Genomic DNA, 25,125 nt, shown 5'->3' with positions numbered 1-25,125 from the left:
CAATTATATGTTTAAGCTGCTTGGTGCTGTGTGGATCCTGCATTTTAAGTGCAACTTCCTGCAGGATCTGAACAAATTTATATACCTAATAAATCTCAAAAAAATCTTAACTATGGCATTTCCCGGAGGCTGAAAACACTATTCTTGTAGTTTTAGTGATTCTCTGCAGCTTGTTTGGACTAAAAGTTTACATAGTTGTGCTTATATTCACAAAGTACACTTGCATTACTGAAAAAGGTAAGCGACTAGGGATGTCAAGATACCAGAAATATAGTGAATTTAGTCATTTAGAAGTAGCAACAAAAGTAAAACAATAAATCCCATGTACTTCAATCAACATCCACTCCTTTATTACCGTTTACCGGAGGTAGTGACGTAGTATAAAAAGCGAAAAAGAGCACTTATGGTGGGCAGTAGGGGAGGTAGATCGGCCAAACAACCACCGGACTTTTAACTAGGAGATCCGTGTTTGAGTCCGTTGGAGACCGGTGGTTTGTTTTGTAAGTTACCTTGGTGACATTTGTCACGTGACTTTGTTGTCTACGTTTGTGTTTTTTATTGACGTTTGTGACGTGTTTTCTGTAGTTGTGTAACGTTGTTTCCGTATGTGTTTTACTTAGTTTACTTACTTATTGTAAGCTCAACCATGACGTTTTCCCTGAATCCCTAAAATGCATACTCATGACACACTTAATGTCCTTGTAATGTTGTGGTATTCATACGCATTCCTGAGAGACCCGTTTGACAAATATAACAGACAAGGCAGAGGCTTAGAAAATCATGCCACTGAGTCCATTATTTTCTACATGTACTACTGCACTTCTGCAATGGCCAGTCACCAATACCATTCTAATGCACCTGCCAGCCAATCGGCGAAGAGTATTTTCTGTGGCCATGCTATAGCAACATTCTTTTGTACCTCCCTAAAACACATGCTTTTTACTAAAATATTAAGTTTGACACAATACTTGTCAAGCTAAGCTAAGCGAGACCTGAAATGCAGCACATGAGCAGAGAGAAGGACCGTATTCTAAGCCAATGGGACGTCTTCCTTCATGTTCCCTACAGCCGTCTTCAATCACTGTAATCGTGCTGAGTGATCCAGTGGATTTTACGGCGGCGTGACTCCACAGACCGGCCCAGACGGGACCAGATGTGCAGTCTGGTTCTGGTTCTGTCTGCCCTGCAGTCCCCCTGTGATGACCCACCTCTTACACCAGGTAAGCCATCCGATTGTATGAAATGAATTTACCCCTTAGCACCAATCAGATAACTTGGCAGCCAGAGGTTACCATTGTCTCAATGAGTAATGCTATGACGAAGTGTGGAGACTCTTTAACTGCGCGGTTCCCTTAGTGCTCAGATCGCGACATCAAAGACATGTGGACCAACATATGTTTGAGTGGTGTAACCTCCTCTGATCAGAGTCAGATGGCAGCTGATGGAGAACAGCTTCGGTAAGCTGTAAAGCATAAACCGACGTCACACTTTCTTCATTCACAAGACTTGTCCTGACTTTTTTATCTAATCTGACAACAGATCTGATATGATACATCAGATGTGCTGTTGGCCTATCCAAACAACTGCAATAATATAAACTTTGTGCTTTCTTTACTGTCATCTGGAAACAAAAATACATTGGTTACACTTGGATACTAAAAGGTAGCATTAACACAAGGGCATTGAAGCAACAAGAAGCTCAAAGACCACTCACTTCCTGCCCTGGGGGACCCATTCGGCCCGGCGGTCCTCTCTGGAGCCGGTACGTTTTGCCATCTGAGCCCAGGACCAGGTCTCCTTCTCTGGATACAATGGTCACAGTGGCAGGACGCTCCTTCTCTGTTTGTTTACCGTTAATGATGGGTCGCCCCTCCTCGACTCCTGCCTTTGAAGATGTCCCAGAGTCTGTGGACGTCCTGGGATCTGAAGGGATCTTAGGTACAGGAAATCCCACGGAGGGCTTCTTGGTAGCACCTCCGATGTCCAGCTCAATGACGTCATCGGACGGTTTTCCGGGGAACAGTGATGACGTCCTCCCACCGGAGTCGGCCTTCTTGTCTGTGGTAATGTTCTCCTCCAACTGTTTAGAGGACTGTTCAGGCTTTCCCTTGAGTCCATTTCTGGAAGGTTTCCACTGAGGGTTGACTTGTCCGCCGTTTTGGAAGGTCGGATCCAACAAGTCGGTGTCCTCGTCCACCACAAAGACATCCCCACGACCTACTGAACCTTTCCGATCAGATCCTGAAGGCACCGTCCCGTCCCCTCGAGAACTCCCTTGGAGCAGAAACATCTTCGGATGAGAAACAAAACATGAATTAGGGCTCGTTTGAGAACAGCCTTTGAAATATTTCAACAGATTCCTTGATGATCGTGTTTTGACAAACGAGTGAAGCACAGATAATCTGGGAGACCCAGTTGGCCTTCAGAGAGATTTTCAAAGTAGATAGAAACGAATCTGTGATCCACAGTACAACAAATCACTTGAGAATACGGAAATAATAAGCATTACCATCTCATCCCCGCACACAAGATATGTTAAATCACATTTAATGTCATTATGTAAGCAACACTATTCCTTTTTAAAAGACCTAAACTTCTCCTACAACCCGCAGAAAAACCACTGCTGCAGACTGTCTTCCCTTCTTGAAAACTGTCATCAACTCTTCACTGACATCTGGCATTATTTCATCTGCCTTCAAGTCAATTAGATTCTCATCTTTTCAAGACAGTAACCCTTGACACACACATCACTACTGATTTGGTCACATTTCTTTTCCAAAACACACTTGACTTTGCTGTATCTAATTAACATTTCCATGGTTCTCTTTGAGTTCCCTGTTGGAGCCAAACCAAACTGTATGTTTATTGTTAGCACTTAAACTCTCCACACTGCTGGAGCATCTATTTGATCTTTGACTTTCATTATCGTAGCTCAGGTATCACATTCGCATCTGTAATCGTGTTACAATGTGGTTGGGATGCCATTGCTGTTTTACTGTAGATCACACATTCTGTATCTGTCAAAATGTACCTTAAAGGGAGATTTGCCAAATATTTAATACTCTTATCAACATGGGAGTGGACAAATATGCTTGTTTTTTGCAAATGTATGTATATATTTATAATCGGAAATCAATTAACAACACAAAACAATGACAAATATTGTCCAGAAACCCTCGCAGGTACTTAGCAATCAAGCAAATCATAACATGGCAAATTCAAGCCCAACAGGCAACAACAGCTGTCAGTGTGTCAGTGTGCTGACTTGACTATGACTTGCCCCAAACTGCATGTGATTATCATAAAGTGGGCATGTCTGTAAAGGGGAGACTCGTGGGTACCCACAGAACCCATTTACATTCACATATTTTGAGGTCAGAGGTCAAGGGACATCTGTGATAATGGCCATACCAGTTTTTTCACGCTAAAATGTAGCCTAAGTTTTGAGTGTTATTTAACCTCCCCCACCCGACAAGTTAGTATGGCAGCGTTGGTACCAATGATTCCTTAGGTTTTATAGTTATATAGGATACCAGTATCTTCACTCTAGCTTTAAAAGAGTCTGCTACAACCTAAAAAATCATTAATGTGTTAAAGAAATCATTGGCATTAAAATTAATTTGCATTATAGCGTGAACTTTGACAGCCCTATAAACAAGTTTAACATTAATCTCCATGACAGAGCTGAACACTTAACATTAAGATCAATACAGTGGCTCATGTTCTCATATCAAAAGCCTTGGAGTGGCTCAAGATAACTTTGCATGAAAGGCCCGTATTGCAGATCCTGCAGGTTAGCACTAATAACAAACTCCCCCTTCATCATGGACTCATCCACAATTCTAGTTTCACTCAAATTTGAACTACTTCCAATCCCTCCAGTCCCACCCTGTTCTCACAGCAAGACACCAGAGTCACTCCCCAGTTTCTGTCATAGGAATAAAACTGACTAATAATAAAACTATTCTATAATTGTTCTCACTGTAAATCAGTTTGGTTAAGAACATTAGCTGTCACAATGTGAGGTTATTATTATGGACTCTCATGAAGTCTTCAAATCTTCCAAAACAAAGCATTTTAAACTTATGTGGTATCCAGAGGTGACAGGAAAAACACCAAAATCAACAACATGCGAAACACTAGAACCCCCGCATTTTTCCATTGCTTGTCATATTGCATTACACACAAACACACACAACAAAACACATCAAATGTTTGGGCCTCGGGGGAACAGTGGTGCGGTGAGAGAGGCCTTTCAGCGGAAGGGACCAAAGGGCAGTAAATTTTGTTTGATGACCCTAATGGGTTGAAATGGAGAGCACTAAAGTGGAGCTGGGATGCATATGGAGAGCAGCAGGACAGGAGGAGGAGAAGGAAACAGGAGTGCGAACGCTCAGATATTTAGAATGAATAAGCTCATACAGGTGAAATAGGGCACTGCACTGGAAAAAAAACAGTCCCTACACATCAAAGGTGTTTGCATCACGTCATCAAAATGTGATACAGGGCCAAATAGTCACGATAGGAAGTAATTATTAACCCATTACCACACCTAAAGCATGTAGGAATAGATTGCTCAAATGCACTTAGTTTAAGCTGAACTCGTACAATATTGTTAAGTATAGTTATTATGCTTTTGGGCTTTTTCCCTTTCCTTTAGTGTGTTATATAGTTTTTTTGTGCATGTAAAAGGTCTGCAAAATTACAGAGCCCAAAGTCCACGTCGAAGCCCACAGAAGCACTGCTCCTGAACTGCCTTGCTTGAAGTCCTTCCTTTTGTGGTGATGTCACCAAGTAACACATTGTTGCCTGTTGGGCTTGAGTTTGCCATGTTATGATTTGAGCATATTTTTTATGCTAAATGCAGTACCTGTGAGGGTTTCTGGACATTGTTTTATGTTTTTAATTGTTTCCAATAATAAATATATACATACATTTGCATAAAGCAAGCATATTTGTCTACTCCCATGTTGATAAGAGTATTTACTACTTGACAAATCTCTCTTTAAGGTGCATTTTGAACAGATAAAAAATGTGACTAATTTGCACTTAACTATGGACAATCAAACAATTAATTGCAATTAAATATTTTAATCGATTGACTACTATAGAGTAAACCAATGTGTGATCCTGGTACAATGAATTTGGGAGAAATCTTTCTCATCTGAATAAATCCTGCTAATTTAATATAATTTTGAATGGGTAGATTAAAGGTCCGTACATTGTACAGTACATTGTGTCAGCAACAATGATTCTGTATCTGTGGCGCTCCAAACTCTGACCCCACAATCAATCTTTGAAAGCTACAAAAAAGTTGGAAGAGCACAGAGAGTTGGAGGTCAAACATGAAGAACAAAATGGTTACATACACATTTTATGAATTAGTACAGTTATTACAGAGGGGATCTCAGGTTTCCTGTGTGGTTACAGACATTTGTTCGGGCAAAAATCAATTGAGCATGCTCTGATTGTGTTATCAGAAAGAATGATACGCCCAAACGTTACCCAGAAATTATCAATTAAACCCGGCTTTCATTCGCCAAATCTGAAATATTAGAACAACAGTCAGTCTTAAATACTGTATTTGCAGTGAAACCCAGCCCTCCACGGCTGGCTGGGTATAACGAGGGTGAGATAGGGAGGAGACCGAACACGGTGCCCCAACTGAAAACAAAGGCCCTTTCTCTGTCCCTTATCCCAGGCCAGAGTCAGGCAGCCGGCCCTGGTGGATAAGCTGACACTAGATCTCCTCTGGTCAACACCGTCCCCTCAGCTTATCTCCCCACCAGTCTGTGAGATATCCCTATGAACGCCAGCCCAGGCCATACTTAGTTGGAGTACTGTGACACGTTGGCCAGTCAGTCAGGAGCCGATAGCTGTCAAACACTCACCAAAGTAAGACAGACTCCATGAAATGTCCCAGTTTTAAATATTTTAGCTAAATCTTCTTCTAGTTCATTGTGTTGCAATCTACAGATTTAATGTGCTTGTCTTTGATTATACAGTATGAATGGAAAGTTACAGCAAAGACTCAACCTTAACAAGGCAGTGACTCACTAGGGACAAATATGACTAAAAGTTCATGACTGAACTCGATTTGCTTCCCAGTACAGACTGGGAGTGAAAGCGTTTAGCCATTCAGTGGCTCTGGAGGGAGCTCTCCAAAGTGTGAGAAAATAATAAATGGACTGCACTTATATAGCGCTTCTCTACCTAAAGCTAAGTTCACATACCACATGACTTTTAAATTTGTCAGATCGAAGATCACTGTTTACACTACACAATTTGCTCTCTTGTAATCGGGAGTCTTCAAGTCGTTGTGGTTTTCCCACTACATGACTGACCGGAGACACGGGGTCACACACTACAAGATCTTTCACCAGGAGGAATCCCTGATGAAGTCTCCAAACTACGTTTTGTCACGAAAACACGCGAGAAATATGCGGCGTGATGGCATGATGCCATAAGCAAGACATTTTGCTGATGTTGTTGTTGGCACATGTTCACAAAAAAGCCTGTTTCCACACTCTTTTTTACTATTTATTGCTCCAGGTGCAACAACAACTTGCAAATGTAACACACATAGTAAGTTCCTATTGTTACAGGCGACCCCTCCTCCCCCAGGTTTCCCCTCAACTCGTGTCTCACACTCTCATTGGCTGTAGCTAGTGGCCGAATCCCCGACAGGTCCAGATGTTTTGCATGCTAGATATCTGGAATGTGTCTGCGAGGTGAGCCTCTCGACTCACGTCTTTGAGCAGTTCACGCATGACGCTCGAGCGCCGATGTGCATGTATATTTCAGCTGATACATTTTAAGAACTGATCTCTGTCAGTATCCTTATCATGATCTTTATGACAACACAATTAAAGGCTCCATAAGATCAACAAGTTTTACCTGCCAAGACACTCGACAGAGCAGGCGCTGCATAGCACTCATCTGAGTACTTATCTTGTCAAATTAAACTCTAATATTCTCAGTAAGCAACTTTTTAAACCTTTATATCATTTGCCAAGTCCACTGTTTACTGTACACTTACTGTCTTTCTATTGGCTCTGCAGTAACAGGCTGAAGCAAGCAAAGACACTGTGCCCATTTAGGGTGTGTGTGTGTGTGTGTGTTCATGCCTTTGTATCCTAACTACACAGTCTGAGTGGAGGCTCAATGGGAGTATGTGATCCATAGGTGAACGAATGACAGTCAGGGTATCAAGTGGTTCAGTCTGTGTCAGTATGCATGACTGCAGGCTGATGAACAGACGGAACAATTTTACAGGCTCCCATAATGCTTCCTTAATGCTGCTGTCAGAAAGCTTTCATGGTCATGTGTATGTACTTCAGCAGTTTTAAAGCCTCAGGCCCCTGAAACACACTATATGGCCAAAATAATGCATACACCTTGTCTACATACTTCTGCATAATTTCTTCTTTTCATCTTTTCATTGTTTGGATTCCTTACTTCCAAATGATGTTTCCAACTTTGTGTCAATAGTCTGTTGAAGGCTCTTTCCTGTTTCAACATGACAATGCCCTCGTGCTCCAAGACATGTCCATAAAGAAATTGTTTTCCCAGTTTGGTGAACTGGCCTGCACAGAGTCCTGAGCTCAACCCCATCCAACGCCTTTGGGATGAACTGGAACACGAGCCAGGCCTTATCAACCAGCATCAGTGTTCCACCTCACTAACGCCCTAATGGGAGCAAATCCCCACAGCCAGATTAAAAAAATCGCCAGGAAAGTCTTTAAACACACTAGAAGTATTAAGGCCATACCAGTGCCTTTTTTTTCTTTCAATGGGTTTTTCCAACCTTCAAAGCAGCCACTGGTCCAACATGCAGGGACTTGAAACTCTTTAATCAATCCCACTGTCACATAGTTTGGTTTTATTATTGTCTCAGTTACAGTAACATTGTGTGATAATACAGTTTAAAATGGTTTGAAACATCTGCTGGGACAATGTTCGAAAACAACTCTCACAAATCACTCTTTTTTTCTCCTAAAAAAATTAAATGAAGCACTGGTCACTTTAGACTGCAATACTTTCTTCATTAAGTCACTATTTATCACCTGCATATGATAAATATACAGTACAATCACATGCGTTCCATTAAACAAAGGATTTATGAGCAATGTGGAACATAGAACGTGAAGATCGTGACTCGACTTCTCTGCAACTCTCAAAACAATATTTGTGGGAAAACTGTAAATTAGAATTAGGGCAGATGTTGACAGGGCACACCTGGACTAGATTAATGGTTATGACAAACCACTGTGTCCTTCCATCAGCACAAGTGTGCATGTGTAGCTGACAGATCCTCCGTTAAGAGCAATGGGAAGTCTATGGAGGCCTCACAGCCTGACACAAGCGCTGCAGGCTACGGTGCTATCATCAAACACACACATGCACACACACACACAGACATTGAACACTTGCTCCTACAAAGGGCTAATCAAACGGCAAGGTCCGTAAATCTAACCGAGACACAGGTATGCGGACCGGCTGGGTCTTGCAAAGCAGCAGTAGGCAATTTGGCCTGGAAAAATGGCGTGATGACAGTAGGTCTGATGTTACGGGAATACGGACGGGAGTCTGATTGATTGAAGCGCAATACAAACTGAAGAATGTGAAGAAAAGCAAATCATTTTCTATGATTAGTAAAATGTTGCAAATAAATGATGAACAATTGTTGCCAAGGAACTTGAAACAAACATAAGGAAACCAGCAACAGAAGCCTGGCACAGAAAAAGAGACAAACAGACAGTGAATTGTGTGTTTCTGCGTCTGATGGGATGTGGACAAGGCACAGTGCCAATGTGTTAAATCACTGTAAGCATGCATGTTAATACCTGCATGTATACTCCAACATCTTTACGTGTATGTGTGTCAGAACTGTCATGCGCACAAAAATGAGCGTGTGACTTTCTATTGTGACCCTGTGCTGTTCAGTAGCTCAGCGCGGCATTAACACCGTCATGGTCGGGGATTTCATTCGCAGCAGGACCACCCATGTTAGAAAAGCCACTGTTGGTTGGGATCAAAGCGTCCACTGATTCGCCTGTGGTGGTCCCCGGGATATAAGATCATGAAGCATGTTGGAGGGGACAAAAGAAAGAAACGTTTAAACTTTAAAATTGCTGTGCAACCTCTAACTCGCTTCCAATGCAGGCTTCTCATTTTAACGCAGAAAGTCAGTTGCAGAGCTTCTATGCAGAGAGTTGTATTGCTCTACTGTATGTTCTTGAATACCAAAATTAACAAAGTGCTGTGTCTTTCTCCACTAAATGGGCTCTGATACTGCAGAGCAAGTCTACTGAGCCGTTTCACACCAAGCACGGATTTGCACGAAAATTTCTAAAAATGTATTTTGACCAATGAAATCCTTTGTTCCAACTGATCACTGTCATTCTGCATACTAATTAGCCATGTGCTTCTGTTTGTTGCACGGAGAGTGTATATTTTCAGAGCAATGGCCGTTGGTTTTCGGCGTAACGGACTGTCGGACAAATGGGCTTCTTTTGGTCCAATGCAACATTTTTCGGACTATTGGTGTTTTGGAACAACAATGGACCGTTCCCTCCTCAACACCCAATAATGTACAACAAACACTACTACCTCAACAACCAAATAAATGACAATATATGGCTTGAGATCACCCAGCAGCTGGGATACGATGAAGATGGTAATGTAGCTAATATGTAATTGTATGTTGGTCGCAGAAAGGGCGCTAGCCACAACAGCTAACATTAGCATTATTATCAAGTTTGGGGTCTGATTACTTCATGTATGGTGTAGTTAGTCCCTTAGACATTCTCTGTCTGGATAGGTTTTTGTTGGTTGAAGTGGACACGGCAATATTTAAGAGGAAACTCATTGACAAAAGTGGAACATGGCAACGGGGATAATTCGCACGCAGGTTTTCCGTATAACAGTTGGAAGGAGCAAAAGAATCCCGCACAGTGGCACTAACTTATACTCACTTTGTTAATGTTTAAATCCTTAATTCATCAGATAACATCTGCACCATGTACTGTATATATGGATTTCACAGCGTGCAGTACTATTTGGTTGCTACTTAGTCAACAGTTTTTTGACACTGGTCATTAAAGCTCTTATGTGCAAGAACTGGAATTACTTATCGAATTAGCCAAATCTGCTAAAATCTGTTTAAAAAGCCTATTATGCCATTGACTCACTGAAACTCATGAATGAAATGTCTTTAATGCACACATTTTCTAATATGCACATGTCATCTGTCACTGTAAATATAAATCCTACTTGCTGTACATAGAGTATATAGATATACATGTTCATACTGTACATAATCATCAAATCCATCTACTATATCCATTCAGTATCTATTCATTTGTACTATCATTATTATTGTTGGTTATTGGTGCTTTTTATATTTATATACATCTATTTTGTCATATACTTGTGTACATAACAGTCCTGCCTATTCTTTACCTTTATTGTCCAGCTTTGTTGTCCTTGTTCCTAGCTGTTATTTCTATTTCTGTTTAGGTACGTTGTGAGAGAAATGCAAAAAACTAAGTCATATTCCCTGTATCTGCACACGTACTTGGCAAATAAATCAGATTCTGACATGTGCATAAATACAGACATTATCTACATCTGTTACACAATGCATTACGTTTTTTGCATTTAATCCTTCATTTGGTTGGAAAAAAATTAAAATCATCCAGTCTGGAGAGACATAGTTAGAACACCCATCTGGATACAAAATGCAAGCAACAAATACTTGAATGTAAGTAATATAAAGAACTAACACTAACAAGTTGGACATCCCTGGCCACGACAACACCTACAAGACATCGTTCAGGTTGATTCAAAACTGAAAACTGCAGCAGGTGCAACCTCAAACTTTAAACTTCAAAGTAAAATCTTCAAGATTGCAAGTGTATTATTGTGTTAATCACGCAAACATCCGTTCTGAAATAAAAAATGAAAATCATTGCCACATTGTTTGCAATCCAGTGGTCTGCAGAGAATTTCACTCCCTACTTTACATCAGTGTAGAACAAAAGCAAAGTGAACATTTACATTGACAATTGCAACATGTGTACAGGGTGACACCAGGCAGTACCTTTCCCTCCCGGCGCCTTTGACCGTGCACGTGCAATCCACCTAAATCCAGCATCAGGCATCCCAGCAGCGAGTACCATCCGACATGGTAGAGCATGACTGCAGGAGACACTGCAGGTCTGTCTGCACTTCAGCTCTGTTCACATTGTACCCACAGGCAGACCTCTGCACAGGAGGCTGATCCAGCTCCCGGCCGACACACCCACACACACACACCCTTCCACTGGTACCAGCCACACATCTTGTATAGACAATACATCTAATCTGGCATATGGTGTAGACAGAAGCCCAGCCCATTAGCCCCTCAGGGTGGCCTCTGTGAACGCTGAGAGAAAATGTACAGGGAAACTGCAATGTAGTCAAATCTGGGACAATTTAAATTTCAAAACAACCCAATGCATTTTAACTAATAAACACATTCGATCCCTTTCACCCACAAAATGTCAGAGCATGCATGACATGTCATAGTTCATTAAATCCTCAGCGTCTAAATTGTCAGTTCACCAAGCTAGATGTGAGGGTTGAACATGTGATCGCAATGAGCTGTTGGCATGAGACGCTAACCGCGACATCATGGGCAACTAAAAATCTGCTAAAATGAATAACTGCTCTTTCCAACTGACGGAAGCAGAACGAAGGAAAACAGGGACAAGGGATGGTGTGAGGGAATCCCACCCTGCTTTCACACATGGGTGGATTTTGGTCGAAGGGAGCCTGCACACAACTAGACCTAAAAGAAAAGAAATCACTGGAGCGGAATTAAAAAAAGGAAAGCCGCAGTGCCCGCAGTCAGCGAAACAACCACATTTGAGAGAATATTTTGAGGGGAAATATTCACCAAGGATTGTCTGAGGTCGGCTTGATTTACACAACTGGAGAGGAGACCTCCTCTGCATGAAAGCTGAGAACGACGGGGGCAGCTCCATGTCACAGGAAGCATTACGTCATGTCTATTAGGAACAAAAGGAGAGGTGGTCTAGCATAAACAGCAATATAAATAAACGAGAGCAGAGGGAGGTTGATTCGGGGTGAGCAGAACCTCTGCGGGGAGCTTTAAAACTGCAGGGCAGATGTGCTGGGGGTGAAATCAATGATCTCTTTTTAATTCTAAACAACTTCCCGGCACAACTTCGTCCTCCCCGCCACATAATGGCTTCCAGAGATCTTTGCCGGCTGCACTGAAAGTGTAATCCCTGTTGCATTTTAAGAGCGGGACCTGTAATGCAGGAGTCCTTGTTGGAGGCGGTTAGCACTGGGAGGAAATAAGAGGAGAGTGATAAAAAAGTTGCTGATGTAGCACTCTTGTGACAACGCTCCATCACCTAGCACTTAACCAGAGCTGATTTATCTTCACAGCATAGATACCCTTATACTAAATTACAGTTTAGGAGAGGAAAATTATTAGTTTGAGCATGTTGGGACTTCTCACGTTGAGATAATCATTCTGCTCCACTTAGTGACAAAGAGAAAAGACACAACTAAGGCAAAAACTCCTTTCCTCTGTTTCCATCCTCTTCTTTCCAAATCCTCCTCCTCTTTTATCCGAGCATCCCCTCTTTCAACAACCCACTTCCTCTTGTACTCCATGATTTGAGGGCCTCCTCGTTTGTCTGTAATTACTTAATTTTATATTGGAAACAGTTATGAACATTGCCAAGAAGATGAAGAGTTACTGCTCAATCTATGGTAATGTGCATAAAAGGAAATCTTGACAGTGTGCAGAAACGTCCTGCTGATCTAAAAACAAAAGGCATGGCAGATGCTCTTTCATATTTTTACAGCAAACACAAAGCATGTTTCCTCGTCCTTGTGTTTTAATTCAACAAAGAGTTTGCTCAAAGTGTTGTTTGCCCTTTGCAGAGTCTTTGATGCAACATGCAACTCAGTGGAAACCCTTGAAAAACATGGTTTTAGCTCCAGAATTCCTCCCACCAGATGGATTCTATGGGATTGTTTTAATATTAGTCTTTTCTTTATTTTACTGTCTTGGGAAAAGAGAGCTCTGCATCCCGCTGTCTCCCTTCTGTTGCTGCTCTGACATGTTCGTGTTGCAGTGCGTCATCTCCCTGCAATGCCAACGGTTTGGTTGAAGAGCTCCAAGCGTTTAAAACAGACCTCAGTGTTTTCATGAGACCCTTAATTGATTGTGTTGACCTTTTTAAAATAACTCACTTCACTCCTCAAAGAGCTGAAACACAAATGATAAAAACCATTTATGAGGGCTACATGTGAGGGCTCATGTAGCTCTGATCTTTCATTTCGTTGTCTTTTAACGGTTTCTCTAAAGCAGAGGTTTTCAAATAGCAAGGGAGAGTTGAAGAGGGGGTCACCAAAACAAACTGCAGCGAGCCGAAACAACAAACCAGAAAACGACAAAGGGTCAGCAGCGATACGACCTGCACCCTCACATTTTAAATCCAAAGTGGTAAACACTACACATACAGTAAAGTATGGAAACACTTTGGGTTTCACACATTACCAGGAAAAGCAGAGCTAGACATCACGGCTAAAGCTGCATGCTAACTCTGTCATGGACATGGGACATTATCGTATTGCGGTAACGTATTCCTTTTCTTCCTCTTAGTATCATCATCATCACCTCTGATGCACATGACACTGACAAATCAACTGAAAAAAAAGGAAGCTGGGAGTTTGCATGACTGCATTCCTCCTACAGCAACAGATGGCATCTCTCAGCGCTATAATTAAGGGAATATTACATTATATCACAATATCTTCAACATGATTTACATTTGTCTGTCTCTGATATGATCATAAAGCCTGACACCACTAATCACAGAGCTCTGCAGAAACAGTTGGAGGCCCCTGAGGTAACTATAAACATCCTTTCAGCAGATCCATCATCTTGGATCCAAACCCAGCAGGATTTACATTTGCACGATGGCAGGATACCGTACACAATCACAGATAGAAACTGACGACCCTGACGTGGTTCACTCATCTACTGCTGGGTCTTGCTGCAGCTTCTTGGCCCGGCTACGGCAGATATTTACAGACATCTTGAGTCGAGAGTTGAAGAGGTCTGTCAGCACATCTACCTGCTCCCATCTCTCTTTGTTGCTAGGAAACCTGGCAGAATTGTCTGTGTTGAGCAACCGTGTCCTCCAAGAGCTGAACTAAGTGAACAGCATTGAGATCAATGAAGGAATGTGACGTTCGCTGGCATGAGAACATGTTGTTTTTGGCCAAACGATGTGAACATGACGGGAATGTAACATACAGAATGATTGATTATAGATTTGACAGTTAAGGAATGATATCAGCACATCAGTGCACCATTTGCACTGTTTTGGCTCTCCTGACAAGCAGATGATACAATATCCAGAGCTCAGCGATGACATCCATAATGATAGTCTCGTAGGAACAGCTCATATCCACCTAACTTTTAGGACGAGAGGTGAACGCAGGTTGACCTGTCGGTCTGACTCTCTACATCCCAACTGGATGATGCCAGCTGATGCCTCAGGTAAGCAGCGTGGCCAGAAATTGAGAGAGTAAAGACGTGAGAATCGGGTCATAGAGGAGATGGTTAACTAAAATATAAACTACAATATAAACAATACAACTACAATATTAACAGATTGTGGATTCAGTCTCATTGCTCTCTCAGTGTTGCGTCCAGCAGCTGCTGTTTTCAGTGAAAAAGGTAAGGTAAACCCAGTTACCCAGCACCAAATGGTAGACAGATAAAGTTAGCGACTAGTTGGTGAAGAAAATCAAACATAAGGAGCTAATGAGGTAAAGAGAGTAGGCGGTGACTAAATCAGAGCTAACAGAAGAATGAATATTAGACTTAACATTCATCAGGTGGACGCAAACACAACTCCAAACACCTTGAAACAACCAACTCTGCGGCTCCTCTCAGCATCTTTAGAGCTTATTGTTTTACCGTTTTGATTCACTCTCTCTGCTCTCAGCAGCGTAGTTTCCCAGCAGCAGCAGCAGCCAGCTGTTTTCAGCAAATATTCCCTGATAAACCCACTGTACACTACCTGTAATGTCAACATAGTGAAGCATTTAGCAGCTTACAAGCCAGACACTTCCCTTTGAAGTTTATGGACCAAAACAGAGCTACAATATTGGACCTGCATTTGCCAGGTGGGCAGAAACACGACTCCAAATGAAGCTGAAGTAGAGGTGTGTTTGCACCATGTGTGACTAAGCCAATGCAGCTTTAAGTTGAAAATCAAGAGGAATGTTGTCTGTTTAGTATAATGAACGCTTCAGTTGTGGGTAATGGGTATTTTGTTAATTAGCAGCCTTAAAAATAGGTCAAACAATACTCAACCTTTATCCAACACTTAAGCTTTGCTAGGACATGAAAACTCCACCTAGGGCAAAGTCATTTAATAAGCAACTCTTGCCAGACTTTACATAGTACACTACATGGACCCTGGTGGATTGGAGAAGTGTCAAAAATGATGGATCATTTTTTCCACCTCTTTGTTTTTGTCTCAGCTTGCCAGTAAAAAGCCATTGTTTGACAAGTTTTATGAAAGAGGCCTCTCTGGAGATCCAAGTGGAAACACTTGGTTGTGATAGGATATGAAACAGGGAATATTATGACCACAGGCGTGTGTGTGTGTGTGTGTGTCTGCCTCTCCCTATCTCTCTGACAGATGCAGCTTTAGGGATCAAGTGTAAGCGGTGTTATAACTATTAATAAGACACACTGAATTCACTCGTGTGGTGAAAAAACAATCAAACACAAGCTCTGTCATGCTCCATCTCTCCCTGTCTTTCTGACACATACTGTATATGCAAGAAAATCCACATTTCTATTGACAACATTTAAGAGGAAACTTTATGATCAAGAGCAAACATGCTGATCACGGTCGAGCAGTCTAGTCTAGTTTATTATTTTTCTAATGAACTGATTAATTGTCTAGTTTATAAAATGATGATGTCTTTATATTATTCCTTTTTTTCCGACCAAAAGTGATTTACAATGATATAAATCAAAGAAAAGCAGCACATTTTTACATTTGGGAAGATGCAAGTAATAAATGTTTGTTGTTTATCTTGATAAATATCTTAAAAAGGTACAAGTAAGTACTAGAATTCACAAAAGAAAGTAATTGTGACTAATACAGTCAATTATGAGGGTTCAAAGCCATCAACATACGCTGAAGCTCCTAGCTCTGGTTTTGGAATTACATGTTTAGCTAAGGTCCCTGACCTCCGGGAGTGTTTAACATCTTAGTGCACATTGGAGGAGCCGTAGATTAACTGGGCGAGTGCCATGTCTCTAAAGAGAGCACCTGTCAGGGGAGGCAGTGGCCCCCAGACAGGACATGCATCAAAGTCAGGAAACCCCAACAACGTGGCCCCGCAGTCAGAAATGTTACGCCTCAAAGGCGACAGCAGCAGACCTTAGCGAAAGAGAAATAGATCTTGCTAATGTAGGAGCCTTGTTTTATTTCTTTTCTTTCAAATGTGCAGATTCTGAGGAGAGCCAGAGACATGACGGCTGTGCCGCCACAGGTCTGGTCTGGGTGGATTTAATGAGAAACAGGCTGCAGAGAAACATGGACTGTGTCCATAATCACTCGCTCATACACGGTTTCCTATACGATAAGCTGCAACGAACGTTTATTTTGACCTATTGACTGGTGTTTTACTGATGAATTACTCGTTTTGTCTATAAAATGTCAGAAAATGCCAATTTGCCAAGGTGACTGTCTTCGAATTGCTTGTTTTGTCCGACCAGATGTCCAAAACCCAAAGATATTCACTTTACTAAGATATAAATTGCAACAGACATTCACATTTCAGAAGCTGGAAACAATGAATATTTGCGGTTGAAACACAATGAGTTCCTCAAAAGTTTCTCAGTTCCTGGGGATAGTTCCTGGGGAAAGTTCCTGTGGTGGAAACAGGGCTTTAGTCAATGAAAACTGTTAGCATTTTAGTCTTTTTTAGTCATCAGAGTATATTGAATATTTCAGTCGGTCTTATTTTTCCAATGGCGGGTCCGAAGATGGACCTTCAGTTAGCGTCTGTAGCAACGCAAATTCAGCCAGCGCAAACCCCAGCACAAGGGGGTCACAGTGGGCTGGTCTAACCTGTGTAACGGCAGCAACAGAAGGTTTGCCAATACGATAGATGCTGCCGGTCAGTCCTGATATGACGTACGCAGCACAGGATACCAAACTGGCGCTCGCAGCACATAGAACTGCTGCATTGAAAAAAAAAGAAAAAGTCAACGAAAATAAAATTAAAAAAATATGGTGCCATCTCGTCATCACCACATCTTAGTCATGGGAAAAAAAGCTTGTTGACGAACATATTTAGTCAGTTTAGTTAGTCTCCGTTAACGGAATTAGCACTAGAAGGGACAGAGAAAAAGACAAAGGGACATAGTGACATGGATGCACAAAGAGACAGAGACAGACATAGAGCCAGAGGAGACAGATTCAGACACAATAAAACACAGAAAAACAAAAACAGATGAAAGGAGAGAGACAGATAATGAGAAAGAAATGCAGCCAGCTGAAGGAGATTTCAGTAACTATTAAGACAGATCTGGTGCAGTTGTTCCTGCAAACAGTCTCTACAACTGAAAACAGCAGGAGAGGTCTTTGTCATCTACATCATCCCAAAGGCACCCCAATGCCATCCTGATGGAGAAGCCTGTGCCTGGTGGAGCTGGCACGGGATGGCATGCTGGTCTGCTCTGTTCTACACTCAAGACACTACTGTAAACTATAAAGAGAACCAGATCCTCGCTGATTATTTCAGATGTTTTGCATAGACATGAAAATGTAAATGCAACCCAGCTTTGCTTTTCCTTCGTTTTTCCAAGCGCACGGCCTTTGCTTTGTTTCCATTTCAAACATGTGCGGATTCAAGAAACACCGTTTATTCTCTAAGTGCCAGTGTAAACAAATGTGCCGTATGTATTTCAGGAACTGTATTTTGTTTGGTCTGAGAGATTAAACTACAGTGTTTGTAGTCATAACAAAACAGATTTCTGAATGTACACACCAGCTTATTGTGGATTTAGATGTACTAATCACTTTCACAAATATTTATTATTAACAACGCAAGTTTTAAACATTGAATGAAATGTTATCATTCCTTCATTAATACGATACATTTCCTTTTCAGACGGCGTTTTGGGGAGGAATGTTTAACATTGAGGGATCAATCTGAAGTTGTAACCAATGGGTTACCCTGCACATTTCTTCTGTGGTAGGTCTCAGTTCATTAATTTGATCTTCTCCATTCGTAGTATTTATCCGTCTCTCACCACTGGCTATCCAAGGGATTCATCACTTTCCATAGAAAGGGAATAGGAAGCTCCACCCAGCTCACCACTTGCAGTGTGTTTCTGTTTAAGCTTTATACTGATCAGGGCTGCAACTAATAATTATTTTTATTATCCATTAATGTGACGATTATTTTCTCCTTCAGTCGATTATTCGCTGAGTCTACAAGGTGTCAAAAAATATCAAAATATGTCCACATTGTGACGAGACAGCTTCAAATGTCCAACAGTCCAAAAGAATATTCCATTTACGAACATATATGGCAAAGGAAATCTTCACATTTAAGAAGCTGGTACCAGCAAATGTTTGACAATTTTGCTTTAAAAATGACTAAAATGATTTTTCGATTATCAAAATAGTTGTTGATCAGTTTTCTGTCGAGCACTGCAGATTACAGTAGGGTTTCTGGCAGAGAATACAGCTCAGAAAACCTCTGGTTCTGGAACATGGAGAGAAGAAACGGGGAGAAAATACAGATGAACGGCTGACCATACACCGTGAATAACTGAACCAAAACATTACATTACATTACTCAGTGGTTGAGTTCAAATCCATTATTGGTTTTCAGATTTTTTTACCCATTGTTTTAATATTCAAAACATCAACCAATATATTTCCTAATTTTTTATTATCTTTTATAAAAACCATAAGAAATGGGCCCTCTCTGTAATGAACCAAAACAGACGTTTAGCTTCAGCACCCACTGAACCCTTTTGCTGGCCACAACAAAGACCAGTAAGCAGACAGACTGATGGACCAGAGGACAGATAGGTCAGGCAAACATATACACACAAATGCAGAGTTGACCAGTCAGCCAAGGACAAGAGGTGGGACGGCTGGCTGGTGCCTCTGACGCCTGAGGCTCTGCACCGCAGAGTTAATTAATGGCAGACACTGGACTTGTGGTTTTACAGACAAAAACCGATGAGAAAAAAATGAAGCCAGTGAAACCAGACCAGTGGTTGGTATATATACACAACTGTAGCTGCCTGCCTGTCCACAGCTGGATCTAATCACCATGACGACTGGTCAGCTGCCCACACTCTCTAACTACAACTCCGGGAGGCAGCTGTGAAACCAGGCAACTGCGTGTGTTTTTTTTGTTTGTTTTTAACACCTAAGTGCACAGGGAATTTTCAGCAAAGCTTTAAAGAGCATTAGAGGCACCAAAATATCCTACTCACAGTTCTGCCAAAGCTAAAAAATGACTCGTCCTTGGGATCCCCCAGCAGGTCCTCCAGGTCATTTGAGGACAGCAGTACATTCTGCGTGGAAACAGAGGACAATATCTAAATTTAAAAACCACAAATAAAAACAGTTCAGCGCTAAACCGATGATCAACCAAACGCCTAGAGTTGTTAAGTTCACCAGACTGGATCAAAACCACAGGAGTCAGTGCAGTTTTTATTTCAAATCCTCTGATGATCTTTATCATGCTTCATAGTGTATAACAGGTTCTGCTGTCAAAGTATTAAGTGCAGGAGTCTGGATGTCTGGGCTGAGGCCTTAAATAGGCACCTGGCTTCACATGAAACACCTCGGTGACATGTCAGAGCCGTGCTGCTTATATAAGTCAAAGGAACAACTCTAAGAGATCATTTCACTTGGGAAAGTGACATGGATTTTCCTGATCTCTTTTTTCTTTCTTTTCCATTCATCGTTCCTCACCTCCAGGGCGTTGTTGGTGCGTGGGGAGCGAGGAGGCTTGGGGGCGGTCTCACCACAGCGGGGCGGGTGGTGGCTGCAGTGCTGCTGGGCGGCGTCTGGGTCACCCATCAGGAAGCTCAGCTGTCGGAGATGACCCTGCATAGACGGAAATATTAAATAGATATAAAACACTATAAATAATAAAATAATAACAATAATAAAAACATTAAATGGGAGTGGTCAAGAGCACAGTGTGAAAACGCAGATAACCTTCTTGTAGAAAATGATGTACAGTTACATTTGGGAGATTGCAGGTCACTTCACCAGAAGCCGAGACATTTGTACAACCTGAACATCTGGCTCTACATCAGATTACAAAAGATCAATTAACTTACTTACAGTATATCCCAGTATTTGGGAAATGACAGTAAGCATGGTTTTGGTGATTTCAACATCTAAATAAGAAACAATATTTAGGTATTTAGGTAACGATATTAAGGTCACAGTGACCTTGACCTTTGATCACCAAATTTTAATCAGTTTATCCTTGAGTAGAAGTGGAGGTTTGTGCCAAATTCCCTACAGGCCTTTCTGAGAAATCGCCTTGATGTGAATGGGGTGGTCTGACTAATGGATGGATGGACAACCTGAAAAAATAATGCCTCCGGCTACGGTTATCGCCGGTGCGGAGGCATAAAAATGCCTATAATTCTCTGGCTTCATCCTCTCAAATGTGAATCTTTGCTAGTTTTTTGGGGAAATTGAGATGGACATTTTTCACTATAGACATTTTACACACCAAACCGCTGCAATCCTCGTTCCAAGTCTCTCTTAATATGTTCAAATGTAAACAGACTGAATCAGAATCATCCTTTAGAGACAAGGCTGTCAGGTATGATCTGTGTCTTGCAGTCGACATATTCATACAGTACATACTCTGTACAGTATATGCACTGTGTAACTTTCCATGCATGCACAGAATATATACACCGAATGGAGGGGGGACAAGCCTAAACATACACACACACAAGGTTACTGAAGGTCATGTATTTCACTGCAGTTCCCAGGGTTCCTTTACCAGTGACTCTGACATCAGGCCAGACATGACAAATAAAGCATCAGGAGACATTTAAAAACCTCCGTCCTCAGGCTGTGTTTATAAGAGCGTTACAGTGGATGAGAGAATGTCTGTGTGTGTGTGTGTCTGTGTGTGTGTGTGCGTGTGTGTATGTGTGTGTGTGTGTGTGTGTGTGTGTGTGCAAAATGAATGAATTTCTTTGTGAAACCACACAGGGATTTCAAATCAATTAGATCTAACATTTAAATGCATTTCGGATTTTGCCAAATTCAAGACAGCTGGTGCATTTATCATATCATATCATATCATACAGGTAATATCAGAGACAGTTCAGAAAGGAGACGGTGCAATGAGAGTCAGTTTCTTGTGTCTGTGTCACGTGGGTTTTGCCACTTTCTCGCCCCGTTAGGAGACAAGTGGCAGGTCCTGAGTCTATTAACTTGTGAATGTGAACATAGATTATGACTGATTCTTTCGCCCCATAGTCTTCAAAGTAAATATCGGACCCATTTTTCACAAGCCACATATCTTCCGAACATTCTGACACTAAAATGTAATTTTTCAGACAGACAAATCAGGCAAACATTAACTTTGTTCAAGACCTTTCTTTGTCTCAGCATCATATTCTTGCAAGATCTGGCAACTAACATTTGCGAACGCCCAAGCTAACTCATTTTCGTAACGCTAAATATGGCTGTTAGTGGTGTAAATATCGAAGATGCCATCACCACGCCCACTTAGGAGAACATCTTTGGTAATATGCACAAATAAGACCCATTAGGGAAAAATGTAAACTCTTTTTAACAAACCGTTTGATCTTCTGATCTCAAATCAAATCCAGAGACAAGTGGAAAGAGACATACATGTTTCAAGGAACTACATCTGAGAAGTATTGTTTTTTTTATTCAATGGTATATAGAAAGATAATGTTTCACGTTTTGTGCAGTAAACCCTTCGTCTGGCACTGCCAGAAATACCCTAAAAATAGATAGGGATCAAACTACACACATGTCTGCTAAACACAGACATCTGCTGCATATTTTCATTTGGAAAAGAATGTCTACTAATTTAAGAGGTGATTGATCATGAGTTAGAGTTATGTAATAGACTTGTCTAAAAACCAAACACAGATGCCCATAGCATACAACCTGTATTTAACTATGGTAATCAGATTCATATTTATATCCTACTTTGGTCTTAAAACGAATCCATTAAAATGAAGCAGACTGTGTCCCGGTCGTGCTGCAGTGGACTGGATGACAGTAAGAGTTATAGGTAAAAGCAGAGTACAGTGATGTGTGGTTTAGCGTTACCAAACACAAAAGATTGTCCAGAGACACGACTGTCACCACCTCTGAGTGTGGAAGTGCTCCGTCCTTGGAGCTCAGTAAAAAGCTGATACCAGGGGAAACGAGCCAACGGAGAATCCATTTTATCTGCTGCTAAGAACAAATCCAGATGCCGCCTCTACAAAGCCCCTCTCCTCACCCCCATTGTGATACAGTCACAGTTCTGGTCCTCAGGCTTGTTGTAACTGGGAAAGCATGTCCACCACACAAAGCCAGGTGCATTATGGGCCTTCAAAATCAGTCTTTAACAAAAGAGTTTCAGTTTCTGCCCTTAAGATGAAATCGAGAATGACCAGGACTTCCTGTCAGCACCATTTTGACTATACAAACGCATGTGACTGCCGTTTTGGGCGAAAATAGCTTTGGTGACATATTTTGACAAGAACACAGATTTGTGTCAGTGTGAGCAGAGTGTGACTGTAAAATGTGAAGTTTGACGGCTCCGTTTCTCCCGCTGTGTCGGTGATTCGAGGTGCGTTTTAGGTGCATTGGAAAGCTCAGAATTTGTAGTTTCCAACGATACAAAGCATGTTGTATATTGTAGACTTATGAGATAATTATCACAGATCTTTTGATCACAGTTTGTTCTTATAATTACGAAGTTTATTTCTGTACGACCTTATTGTTAAAATACTTGGTAATAAGGCATGGTTTGGACTACATACACTCGGTTTACAGATTCTGAAAGCTAACTACGCCACAGGGTACGACCCGTTTCAACCGGGTCCATCGGGCTTAAGAGGTTAAAGTACCTTACAAAGTAATGCATTGCAAGCTTTATAAATGTATCTGCACTTAAAGCTAGGGTCGGTAATCTTGAAAAGCAAGAGCAAGAGTACGCTAGATTCAAAAAAAATATCCAACTGAAAAACCCAGCACAGTGTTGCCGACTATCTCCCAATGAAAGTCGCCAAGTCGGCAACACTGATAGCTTTAAACTGCATTACCACACCACAATAATGTAACCTTGACAAGAATTAATGCAGATTCTGTGTTCTATGTGACAGATTACACAACTCAGGTATGTTTCAAGAGTCTACTAACAGACTTTCATACAATACAGAAATGAATAAAAGCCAATAGGTGCCTGGAATGGGCTAAAAAAATACATGCAAAAGCATTTGAAATTGTGAGCAAAAATGGAAAGTTTACATGTTCTCCTTGTGGGTTTCCTCCCATAGTTCAAAGACATACAGGTTTGGAGAACAGGGAGGGGGGTTGAGGATGCTGAACTCATCTTCTGTCCAAACACTCATCAGTGTTTTCCTCTGTAATTTTATTTAACACTGGCGCTTGGGAGGTAAGTGAGGTTGTGGTTAGAGCTGATTCAGGGATTTCTATGCATACTTTATAAAAACAAACACATGGTTTCTAAGCATTATGGGCTACACGGATTTGTGTCTGTGATGAAAAGGGAATGGGGTGGGATAGGGCCACGGGGCCCAAATATCTACTTGTGTGTTCTTTCCTGTGAGTGTGTGTGTGTGTGTGTGTGTGTGTGTGTGTGTGTGTGTGTGTGCCGCAAGGATGAGCATGCCTTTTCGGCCTCAATTCAAATGAACTGGACTATACACATGTGGCTTATTATCCAGCAACAGTTGTTTTAAATATCATCTGGCTATTGGTCAACCATCTGGTCATAATAATATGCGTTGTTAAACACACATGCAATAAGGAGAAGCATTCCAAAATTCTAAAATAAGAGATTATAAAATCTGACAAGGGCCATTCAGACACCATGAAGTTCATTGTCAAATCAGTTGAGAGTTTGACCTGAGGTTGGTAGAATAAAACTTAATGAACGCAGCTTCTGGGCATCTTTAAAATGTTTACAAAGAAAAGGGAAGACTAACAGAATAGGTTACAGGGTGTGGGCTTGATGATTATAGGCGGGGTTGCTTTTGTGTTGTTTACGATCACTGGGGAAATAAGAAAAAGAAAACAAATGTTGCACTGGATAGAAGCCCCCTTACTTCAAATGGAGTCTCAAAGCCCTCGATGATGCCTCCAACCATGAGCAGCCCGTCAGTGCTGATCCCCATGCCGTGGTACACCCAGTCCACACTCTCCAGCAGAGAGCAGTCCACATACAGCGCCAGCCGCTTGGCAGACACACTGACGGCCACATGGTGCCACTTTCCATCAGACAGACCGCTGACCGGGAACCTGACGGAGAGACACATGGGTCGTTATGTAATCACATGTATTTGGTTTTGTGTGTGTTGAGATAAAATGACTGCATGAATTAATTTAGGAGATAAGTTTAAATCAGACTTGGGCCTTTAAACTGTTAAAATACAGATTGCAGTAAAAAAAACCCAGTAAAAACCTTATTTATTTCTCTTCCCTTAACTTTTGAAAACCTTCCTTTACTGAATAGTCCGGTTTGGGCAGCAGGTCAAGAGACTGTCTAAACTAAATGATTTTAGTGCTACATCCTTGACAGCTCCAGGGGTGCTGGTGTGTATGGAAGAAATACATTTATGTATGCATGTAATACTCATATCTTTTTTTTAAAGGCAGAAACTCTTTAACAACATTACAGCTCCATTAATGGATTTGGATTTTTTTTGTGTTAGTTAGGATGCAGAAGAATTCCACAACAAGCTGACAAACACTTCGCTAACAGTTGCTTATTTAAACATACAGCAGACAC

The 25,125-nt window shown here is 41.4% G+C and overlaps 1 protein-coding gene across 3 annotated transcripts in view; it reads right to left on the bottom strand.

Annotated features, from left to right (window-relative positions):
* Positions 1–25,125, bottom strand: part of si:ch211-196i2.1 (collagen alpha-1(I) chain) — a 99,836-nt gene that overhangs the window by 43,810 nt on the left and 30,901 nt on the right. For 2 of the 3 annotated variants that reach the window (XM_037753741.1, XM_037753739.1), the window contains 4 exons: positions 24,443–24,635; positions 20,064–20,198; positions 19,580–19,660; positions 1,715–2,293 (listed from right to left, as the gene is read on the bottom strand). In XM_037753741.1, the coding sequence (XP_037609669.1) occupies positions 1,715–2,293; positions 19,580–19,660; positions 20,064–20,198; positions 24,443–24,635 (988 nt within the window). The remainder of the gene's footprint in view (positions 1–1,714; positions 2,294–19,579; positions 19,661–20,063; positions 20,199–24,442; positions 24,636–25,125) is intronic. The other variant, XM_037753740.1, reaches the window with a different exon arrangement.

This window comes from Sebastes umbrosus, chromosome 19, assembly GCF_015220745.1.
Source record: "Sebastes umbrosus isolate fSebUmb1 chromosome 19, fSebUmb1.pri, whole genome shotgun sequence".
Lineage (NCBI taxonomy): Eukaryota > Metazoa > Chordata > Actinopteri > Perciformes > Sebastidae > Sebastes > Sebastes umbrosus.
Note: the sequence above shows the minus strand (reverse complement) of the source record. Positions and strands in the feature narration are given on the sequence as shown.